Source organism: Microtus ochrogaster, chromosome 8 (genome assembly GCF_000317375.1).
Source record: "Microtus ochrogaster isolate Prairie Vole_2 chromosome 8, MicOch1.0, whole genome shotgun sequence".
NCBI classification, from domain to species: domain Eukaryota; kingdom Metazoa; phylum Chordata; class Mammalia; order Rodentia; family Cricetidae; genus Microtus; species Microtus ochrogaster.
Genome location: NC_022015.1, coordinates 64,859,136 through 64,869,747, shown reverse-complemented (window position 1 = coordinate 64,869,747; position 10,612 = coordinate 64,859,136). Strand labels below are relative to the sequence as shown.

At 45.8% G+C, this 10,612-nt stretch overlaps 1 protein-coding gene across 1 annotated transcript; it reads left to right on the top strand.

Annotated features, from left to right (window-relative positions):
* The first annotated feature begins 3,337 nt into the window (after positions 1-3,337).
* Ppp1r3c (protein phosphatase 1 regulatory subunit 3C) lies at positions 3,338-8,249 on the top strand. Its single transcript, XM_005352178.1, has 2 exons — positions 3,338-3,453; positions 5,622-8,249. Exons 1-2 carry the CDS (start codon positions 3,440-3,442, stop codon positions 6,559-6,561), a joined length of 954 nt encoding a protein of 317 aa, XP_005352235.1. The 5' UTR covers positions 3,338-3,439; the 3' UTR covers positions 6,562-8,249.
* The last annotated feature ends 2,363 nt before the right edge of the window (positions 8,250-10,612 follow it).

Here is a 10,612-nt window from a genome sequence, read left to right as displayed (position 1 = left end):
TGTCTATGTGTCTAGTGTCTATGTCTATGTGTCTAGTGTACTATGTCTATGTGTCTAGTGTCTTTGTCTATGTGTCTCTAGTGTCTATGTCTATGTGTCTAGTGTCTATGTCTATGTGTCTAGTGTCTATGTCTTCAGGGCTTGTTGGTCATCAGTCAACTCCAGGTTTAGGAAGAGAAAATAAGGCAATGGTGGGGACCGAGGAAGACACTCAACATATGCACACACACGTTTCTACACATGAGCACAGACATGAACATGTACACACACATACAACACACACGCACATGAAGAAAGAAGGAAAAATGAGTTGGTAACTGGGGGACCCCAGGGTGAGTTTCCCACAGAGGCAGCTCAGATATATTGAGCAAACACTGGGGCAGCCCCTCTTGTGTAACTCAGTCTGTCAGCGGCTCCTCAGGCCCGGGCTACCTGCCGAGTTTAAAATCAAATAAAGTCTGGACTATTCTCAAGGTCAAAGGGCTGTGGCTTCTGACTCCTGGTAACCCCTAGCGTGGTGCTGGACACACTGCACCAATTAAAGAGCCCCAGTTGGTAGATTTACTATGTGAAGATGAGCAAGACAAAGCAGCGTTTGAATGCTGCCAAACCGCACTTGGAGAAAGCCCACAAATAATAAAATTCTTCATAACTCCTGGTTCAGTCATCTTCATTGACGCAATACCCAACTAAAAAACATTGACTCCTTTCCAGTTTCTCTAATCCTAGCATGAAAGGCATCAAAAACCAGCTAGGAACCTGAAGGAGAGGCTTGGATCATCAAGCTTACAGGTTACCGTGACTTCTCTTCGGAAAGAGTCCTGTTTTCCCTAAAAATTTCTCTTGAAGTTGAAACAGAAAGCTGTTTTGACAGCGTTAATCAATGCCAGGGGGCAGAGGAGAAGGCAGCTTGAGTAGAATTTCAGAGGAACAGTGGGAGGAAACCGGCTAGGTACATGAAAAACCTTCCAACATGGCTCTTGGCACCCAGCACGGCTCTCCACATTACTTGAGTCTGAAACTTTGAAAAAATCTTTTCAAATGTATTTCCTAATTACAGAAGTCTTCTGTGTTCATTGTAAAAAAAAAATCCAAAAGCTATAGAGAAGCAAAACAAAACCATTTTACCACGCATACTGTTGTCATCCCCAAACACTGTTCTGGTAGACATAAATTCTAGCTCCTATTCAGGCACATGATTCCCTCCTATGTAGAGTCATAACACATTCCCCTTATTGTGTGCTGTTCTGTAGCTTTAGCTGGTATTATTCACTCTTTACCTCAACATATGGTTTGTGTAGAGAAAAAGTCTGCCCAAGATTCTATCTAGTTTTGGCTCTGATCACGACTCGACTTGGAAAGTCCTGGGAAGGATTACTGAGCTCCCATTGGGTTTCCTATCTCTAAGATGGCATTTGTGACAGGCAATGCCACCTAATATGCTGTGAATATTAAGCAGATACCACAAGACAACCAAATTGTGTTTGGTACATGAGAAGGCTCAATGAGCAACAGTCATGGTCACCGTTTTCCTCAGGTATTAACTCTGCTGAGGGGAGAGGAGAAACAAGGGGGGAAGAGGCAAGCCCTCACTTGAGATCTAATATGGGCTGAACACCTGAATCGGGTATGGTGCTGAGATGCACAACTTAACTTATTCCTCAAAACAAATTTATCATCTCCACGCGGCACACCAGAAATCTGGGGTTAGAACTTGCCTGGATTCAGGTAAGGATCAAACCCCAAACATTGTCTTTCAGATGGTTTGGGCCGCCTTGATGTGCCAAGGGCTAGCGAGATGGTCCAGTGGTTAAGAGCACGTGCTGCTCTTGCGGAAGATGGGGATTTGGTTCCCAGCACCCACATGGTGGTGTACAACCATCAGTAACTCCAGTGCCAGGGAATCCAATGCCCACTTCTGACCTCTGAAGGCACTGTGTGCATGTGGTATGCATACATATGCACATACAGGCGAAACCATTCCTATGTATGAAATAAAACTTAATCTTTTAAAAAGTCCAGTCATTATTTTCCTCTGTGATGTTCAGTGTGAACTTCTTTTCTTTCTTTTTTGCTTTTTAAAAAAAGATTTATTTTTACTTACTTTTGTGTGTCTTTGGGTTTGTAGGTGCATGTGTGAGGGTCTAGCAGAAGCCAGAAGAGGGCGTGGGTCCCCTGGAGCTGGAATGACGGGGGTGTGAGCCGCCTGACCTTGGTGTTGGAAAGTGACCTCTGGTCCTCCAAAAGAGCAGCAAAGCATTCTACCAGCTGAGGGGTCTCCAGACCAGCAGCACCGTCTTTGGTTCTTCATCCCAGCTCCATTTTAACAAGGAGGGATTTATAGAAGTGTTTGGAGGGAGGAAAGGGAAGGGAGAAAATGATGTAATTTTATTAAAATCTCAGAAAAACAAAAGAAAACCATCTGTACTTGACTAACATTTAATTTTATAGTTTTTAATTGTACAACCGATTTGGTCCCTCAAGCTCCAAAATAAAATAAGGAAACCTCAGGGAACGCAGCTGGCTTGGGAGGGTCGTAACATGTAGTGTGACTTTTACCTCACTGCCTAAGGGTGTCAGAACCTCGGCTAGGGATCTGGGCTGCTTGCTGCATCCGGTGACAATGAGCAAGGACAGTAGTAACTTCATGTTGCCTATAGTTTTCTCTTCCAAGGAGAAAACTGAATAGATTAGCATACGAAGTGATGTCTGCTTGATTATTCAGGGGTAGAGGCTGTCCAGGCTGGCCCCCTGCCTCCACCTTCAGAGGGAAGAGATCACAGAACCGCCTCCTTTCATGGGCTCACAAGTTTGCTTAACATTTGTTAGGAGAAAATGGTAAGTCCAGGCATCCCTTGCCTACTCTGAGTGGCTGCATGGCGTTATTTGTGGAGAAAGGAAAACTAGCCAACTTGTTTTGTGTGGGCCAAGGACGCACAAATCAAGGAGCACAAGGATTTCAAATAGCACAGAAACCGGGTGGAGACACAACTTTCTGAGCTCAGATTCAACTCTGCACAGACCCACGCATAACACATAAGACCCCGCCAGGCTCGCACAGGCAGGGAAGAGGTCAGCTGAGTGTCTGCGGCCGTGCGCTACGTGCTGCACGCGGGGTTCCGGGAACGCGGCTGGGTCCCGCTGGCCCAGGGCTCCCCAACACCGGGCCCGCCTTCCAGCACACTCCGGGCACATCCAGCCCCGCGGTGGTCACGTTCTGGGGACAAGGGCTGGAGCCCCACAGCTACGCTCTGGTTGGCCCCGTCTTCCGGCCGCTGATTGGTCAGAGGGAGCAGCTCACGTGGTCGGGCTCTGATAAACTGCCTCCCGGGCCCGGACGGTCAGTCGGCGGGCTGGACCGCGGCGCTGCATCCGCTAAGTGCTGGGTGCGAAGTTGCGCTGGGTGGGGCTGTCGTGGTCGCCGCTGCCTCTCGGTCCAATGAGCTGCACCAGGTAGGTTCGGTGCAACTCTGTGCAGGGAAACCTGCAGCTGCGGGGACGTTGGGGGTTTCTGTGTTTTGCTTTTTCTGCAGATGGAGACCGCCAAATTGATGGCTGAATTGAAACGCCCAGGAGGCCCGAAGAGGTGGAATTGAGTTGTATTTCTTTGCGTTTGTTTTTGGAAGTCAGCATCCCAAAGCAGAAACTATAGCTGGGATTCTCTTGCTGAGGTGACTCTGTTGCCTTTGAGCTCAAAAACCCAAGCACTTGCGGGTAGCTTCGTTTGCACCCTGGCACTGCTGGGGAGGTAGTTTAGGCTGTGACAAAAGTTACAGGACGATTTTACATTCATTCGTTCCTCCCACTTGCCTTAACCTGGTCTGTCGTAGAAAACTCAGTCTCAGAGTTTGAGCAAGCTATCATTTTTAACTCCTGGCCGGGACTTAGAATTTCAGTAGCCCAATTCTAAAATTTTCTATAAATGCAGAGGTAAAGAAACAAATAACAGCTCAACAAAACAAAAACGAGTAACAGCTCATTCGACCAAGCAACAAGAACACCCGATGACATTTAGTTGCGTCTCTAGTAGTGACTTAGTCAAAGAATTCTCCCTTCCCAAATCCTGCCTGTTAAGGGTTGTTAGACAAATATAGTTTGAGCTTTTGTTCGCTGGGAGTAATCTTGTCAGAAAAACCCCTAGAGCTATTAAAGTGAGTTCTGAGTACATTCTTTACTGTTCACTTTGTGATGATAACCATTTGCCAGCGCGCTGTGCTTAGCATGGCTGTGAAGAGACTCCTTCAAGCTAGACTACAAATATAGTACATATATATTCGAACAAAATATGTTATATACACGCATAAACTGTTAAAGAATAAATAATTAAAAATTAAAGCCAGAGGGGAAAATGGCAACAACTATATTTCATGTGTCTCTTAACTATAAGGCTGAGATTGGAAAATCTTAATTCCATAAGGGTGACAACATAGTGTGAAGGCAAGGGAAAGGCCAGAAAAAAAATCTTGATGAATGAGTCTTGGTTTTATATCAGCTATTGTGATTTCTACTTGTAAATACTACTTTCTCAAACAATAGTAACACCAAAGAAGCACAAAACTAGTAGATTGTAATTCTGTCATGCAAAGATAATTAACATTTTAATGTTTTTCTCTGTCAAGTTTTTCAGTATTTATAAATTCATATACCTATTATGTGTTTTTAAATGGTTCAATTCTCAGGCTATCAGTTCTTAAAAATGTATTTTATTTTGTATATATAATGTGTACAGCAGGTTATAGGACGGAGATATAGTAAAGAAGTTATTGGACAGGATGAGGATGTCTGTTATCTTGACAGCCAGCTTTTCCATTTTCACATGGATTTGTCATGGATATCTTTCTATACAAAATATAGGTTATTAAAGTTTTTTTTCCCTTTAGTACATGAGATGTTAGCTGGTGTTGCAATTGGTCATTTGTGAAAAATTTGTGCAAACTTAATAAAATCCAAAAGTCATTCTGACTTCACCTAAGAACTACACAACATTTTAAAGATTGCTTCATTTATCTCTTTTCAAGTGGATTACTTCTCCAAAGAAGTAAAACCAATTTAAAAGCCAAAATAAGAAATAGCAGCCAAAAAGAGCAAGAGGGTTGGTCTGTCTGGACTATGATTATGGAAGAAACTGTCTGGTCAATAGACTCTCCGGGGAAGCTCTAGTACAGATTTGCCTTGTTGGCGCCATGCCATGAAACGCTATAGTGGTTCTAAGTCCCAGGAATCCGATTTTTTTTTCCCTAGAGGAGAGAAACTCCTTAAGTCATGTTGACCTGGCAGGTTTAAGAACCACTGACCTAGAACAGATTAAATAATCCTCAGAGCTGTGTCATACATCACCAGACCCAACCTCTGATTTTTCAGATGGGGGAGTGAACCCACTCTGCGTGTTTCAGGTGGTTCACACACGTCCAGGAGCCTGCCAAGCACAGAGCTGGACTACACACACATATGTTCACTGCACACATGCTCACCGTATACACAGGCTCCCCCAAGTGTTCTGTCTCCATGTGTCAGCCCCTCCCTGATTCCTGCTGTAACTAGTAACTAGCGCACATACATGTGGGACCAGCACAAGACTGCTCCAGCTCTTGCTGATCACCCCTCTTCCTTTTCCATTCCAGAATGATCCATGTGCTGGATCCACGTCCTCTGACAAGTCCAGTCATGCCGATGGACGTGGCCATGAGGATTTGCTTGGCTCATTCACCACCCCTGAAGAGTTTCCTGGGTCCTTACAGTGACTTTCAGCGAAGAAGTTTTGTGAATAAATTGAAGCCTTTGAAACCATGTCTCAACGTCAAGCAGGAAGCCAAATCACAGAATGAATGGAAGCCCCCGCATGACCAAGCCAAGAAGCGGGTCGTGTTTGCCGACTCCAAGGGGTTGTCACTCACTGCTATCCACGTCTTTTCTGACCTCCCAGAAGAACCTGCCTGGGACCTGCAGTTCGACCTCCTGGACCTTAACGATATCTCCTCCAGCTTAAAGCTTCATGAGGAGAAAAACCTGGTTTTCGATTTCCCCCAGCCTTCATCTGATTACTTAAGTTTCCGGGACCGCTTTCAGAAGAACTTTGTCTGCCTCGAGAACTGCTCTTTGCAGGAGCGGACAGTGACAGGGACAGTCAAAGTGAAAAATGTGAGCTTTGAGAAGAAGGTTCGGGTCCGGATCACCTTTGACACCTGGAAAACCTACACAGATGTGGACTGTGTCTACATGAAGAACGTTTACGGCAGCTCCGACAGCGACACCTTCTCCTTTGCCGTCGACTTACCCCGTGTCATTCCAACTGAGGAGAAAATCGAGTTTTGCATTTCCTACCACGCTAATGGGAGGGTCTTCTGGGACAACAATGAGGGTCAGAATTATAAAATCGTCCATGTACAGTGGAAACCTGATGGGGTGCAGACACAGATGGCACCCCGAGACTGTGCATTCCAACAGGTGCTGCCTAAGGCGGAAGTAGAACCCACCGTCTTTGGCAGTCCGAGGCTTGCTAGTGGCCTCTTCCCAGAGTGGCAGAGCTGGGGAGGGATGGCTAACTTGGCCTCCTATCGATGAGTTAGACAGCCCACGGGCTGGCTTTGTCTGATTACAATCCTCAAGCTATTCTAGGTCTGTATTGCTCATTATTAGGAAGTCTTAGTCACTTTCCATGAGTAGGTGTAGGTGTGAGCTCTGGGGGCCTGGCTATAGATAATACAGCCTCTTGAGAATTTAGTGTTGGGGTCTGTGCAGGTGATGCCGCTCCGTCTTGTTTTGGAGGATCCAGTAACAGCCTGGGAACTAGTTTTATCAAAGTAACACCTGTTTTTTGGGGGGTGCGTTTTCCCACCTCCTTCCCAGTTCACCAGCTTTCACTTTGGACAAGGGAAGGTTTAAGGACAGTTGACGGTGACAGGATGCTGTGCGGAGGGTGTGAGGGATGTGATGTGAAGTGTAGACGCTAAGGGTCCGAGGCTCAAGTCAGACGAGGAGCAGGGGAACCGATATTTAACCGTTGGTGGGAAAACATAAACTTATCTTATGTTTCAAAGTGGGTTTTACAGGTTTCTCCTGAGGAAATAACTCAGCGAGGGGAAAGAGAGCCATTTTCTGTCTTCTTGCAGAGAAAAATAAGGGGTGTTGGGTGGTACTGGGGGAAGATGAACTGTCGCCCTGAAGAATCAAGATCTTGAGGGGTAGAGAGGTTGCTTAGTTGGTAGGGCGCTTGCCTCGCATGCATGAAGCCCTGGGTTCCAGGCCCAGCATCATAAAACTGGGGATGACAACATATGTCTCTATTCCCATATGTTAGGGTGAAGGCAGGAGGATCAGAAATTCAAGGTCATCCTTGGCACACAAAAAGTTGGAGGCCAGCCTGGGCTACACATGACCCTGTCTCAAAGGAAACGGTGGCAACAAAGAGATCTTAAGTGAACCCTTTCTGTTTAAACGTGGTTTTCAGTAGTGTTTAAGCAAATCCAGCTTTGCAGTCTTAACTTGATCAGTGTCTTTGTGACCAAGGCATCATTCTCGGGTTCTTGGTACAGAATGCTGCCGGACATCAGGCATGCTGTCACCAATGGCTAGCAGTATGTAGAGACTCCACGTCATGTCAGAGACAGCTCTTTCAGTGCCTTGATTAAACCAGAACACTGTAGCTGATTAAACCGGTGACCTGAATGGCCGTCTAATAAGTCATGATTTTTTTTTTGGCCTCATTTGAAGGTCCGTTCGCTGGTGTTCTCCTAAGATACTGTCATATTTTCAGGAGTGCCGTCAGTGCACACAGCTCACGTCCTTCATATTGAAGGTGACTCATCTTTCTGCCACACTTTTTGATGTGATGTTTGAAGTGGGGACTGACACTGCAGTCTCAGTACAAGAATCCAGTCTCTCGCGGTCAGAGGAGCCGTCTGTCTCAAGCCCACTTTTGTCTTATTGTTTTAGTTCCAAGTCAAATGCTTTTTACAAAGTAGATAGGAATGATTTCGAATGTGAACTATTTTGTGTGTACGTAAATCCGTTTTGTGAGCTCTTGAGGGCTGGTGTCCTGGGGTGTTTGCTGCTATTGTGCATGCCCTTTGAGGGGCATTAAGAGAGTGCGGTGAATTGTCGCATATGGGATCTGCCATGGGAAAACACTATTGCAATAACTCCACGCCAACAATGCTGGAGGTTTGGCGAGCACCCATAAGTTCTGTAAACACCTACATTGTCCCTTATGAGCCACTCACTTTAAGAATAAATGTGCTTGGTAGAAGACCTGGAATGGAATGCTTTCTTCCTCCAAACTAGAACCAGTCAAAGTGGATGCTGGACTGGGAGAGGGATCCACCTGCGGACAGTCACATGCTGCAGTCTCATTAGTGACCATAGGTCCTATCTCCTGACGGCTGGGGCTTGGGTCCAGCAGTAGCTGAGCTGCTGAAACTGTCCCCATCTGTGCTTATGTCTCCTCTCCCATCCTCTCTGATGTGAGGCTTATAGCGGATGTCACCTGTCACTTTTACAGCGGGGAGGGGATGATGTAGGAAGTGTTGGACTAGCTCTTACATTTTGAGCTCTGGTCCCTTCCTGGGGGGGCAGAGCCTGGAACTGCAGAGAGGTCCCCGGGAAGGCTCATGGGTGTCAGTCTTGGGCTGAAGGAGAGGCACAGCTCTTCAGGGTGAGTCAATAGATTCACGGACCTAAGCTGCTTTTCCAATTTTGCCTAAAATTTTCATAAAAGTTTTCACACAGTATCTTAAAAAATCTTTTTTATTGAAAAAATTTCATACAATATATTTTGATTATGTTTTCCCCTCCCCAAATTCCTCCCAGCTCCTCTCCATCTCCCTACCTATTCAACTTTGTTTTATCTTTTTAAAACAAACAACAGAAACACCCCTCCCACACAAAATGGAAATCAAAATAAACAAGCCAAAGACCAATAAGACACACACACACACACACACACACACACACACACACACACACACACACACAAAATTCCCAAGCAAAGCAAAATGAGACCAAAAGTCTACAAAAAAGTTTGTTTTATGTTGGCCTAGGAATGGGGCCTCCCCTTAAGTATGGTTAGTAACCCAGAGACATTTCATAGAGATAACCCAGTTCTCCTGCTGCAGTGGGATTGGCGGCAGAGAGCTTCTTGGTTAGGGGTGGCGGCCCATGTCTACTTCCTCTCTCAGTGCTGGGACCCATCTGGCTTGAACCCGAGCAGGCCTTGTGTGTGCCACCACAACTAACTCACACATGCACCAGCCCTGCCGTGTCTGGAAGACTTGTTGCCTGGTGTCCTCCATCCCCTCTGGCTCTCACAAGCTTTCTGCCTCCTTTTCTGCAGAGTTCCCTGAGCCCTGAGGGAAGGGCTTTGATGAAGACATCTCAGTTAGGATGGAGGGCTCCAAAGTCTCCCACTCTCACGATCGAGTTGTGGGTCTCTGCTTAGACAGTATCTCAAGTCGACGGGGTAATCAATGTCTAGCCTACTTGAGATGCTGAATTAAAAAGAATAAACTTTTATAGCATAGCATCATCTGCCAGTTTAGGGGACTATAAACTGTAAGTCTGACCACAGATGTATTTTCTTTGGTACACAGATTTTTTTGTTTTTCTGTTTTTGACAGGGACTGACTTTATAGTCCTGGATAGTCTGAAATTCTCTACGTAGACCAAACTCGACTCAAACTTGAAGCATTCTGCCTGCTTCTGCTTCCCAAGTGCTGGAGTTACAAGTCTTTGACAGCCCAGCTGACATGGATATTTTAACAAAAAATTATTGTCAAGGCATAACAATGAGCAGACTTACATAAAACACATAAATGCCATTTTTTTTCTTTAAAAACTGCAAACTCTGTCCTTCTGGCAACAACTGTGTGGAGCTGACTAGCAGCCACCCCCTTAAGATAGGGCATGCTGCCCTTAATAGGGCGAGCATGGAAAGTTTGCCAAAAGCCTCTCCCCATGGCTGTATTCCGGTACGCTGTTGGCCCGTCTCTGAAGGCTGTAGTGAGTGTTTTGTTCCTCCTCCTGGGCCTATTCATGGTAACGACTGTATGAGGAACACTCTTCCAAGGGATGGAAAGAACTCAAATTGAGGTTTGAAAACCAAGACTCAAATGTAAACTTTATAAAAGAAGAAAATAAGATTGAGAGAGGGGAATGGCCCAACCTGTGCCAGGCTGGCCAGTGGCTTTTGGCCTCATGTTCCTTTCTGCTCTTGACACTTCTTGAAGTCTCCCATGGGACTCTATTTCTTAATATCTGGGGAGCTGAAAGAAGGAGCCGTTGTTTCTAGGCAGGCATTATTCTGGCAGCTCTTCTTAACGCTTGTGTCAGCTTCATTTGGTGTTGGCACATTTGAGGGCTGCCTGAGGAAGGATCTAGTCAGAGGAGGGTGCTCCTGAGGAATATAGTTGTTCCCATTTCACATTTTGTTAGGGATTCTGCCTGCTAGGAGAAACAAGACTCTCTTTAAGATTAACACAAGAGAGTGGTTAGATGGCTCAGTGGTTAAGAGCTATTCTTGCAGAAGACCTGAGTTCCATTCCAAGCACCTATGCTGGTTGACTCATAGCTGCCTGTAACTTCAGCTCCTGGGGATCTGACACTCTCTTCTGGCTTCTGT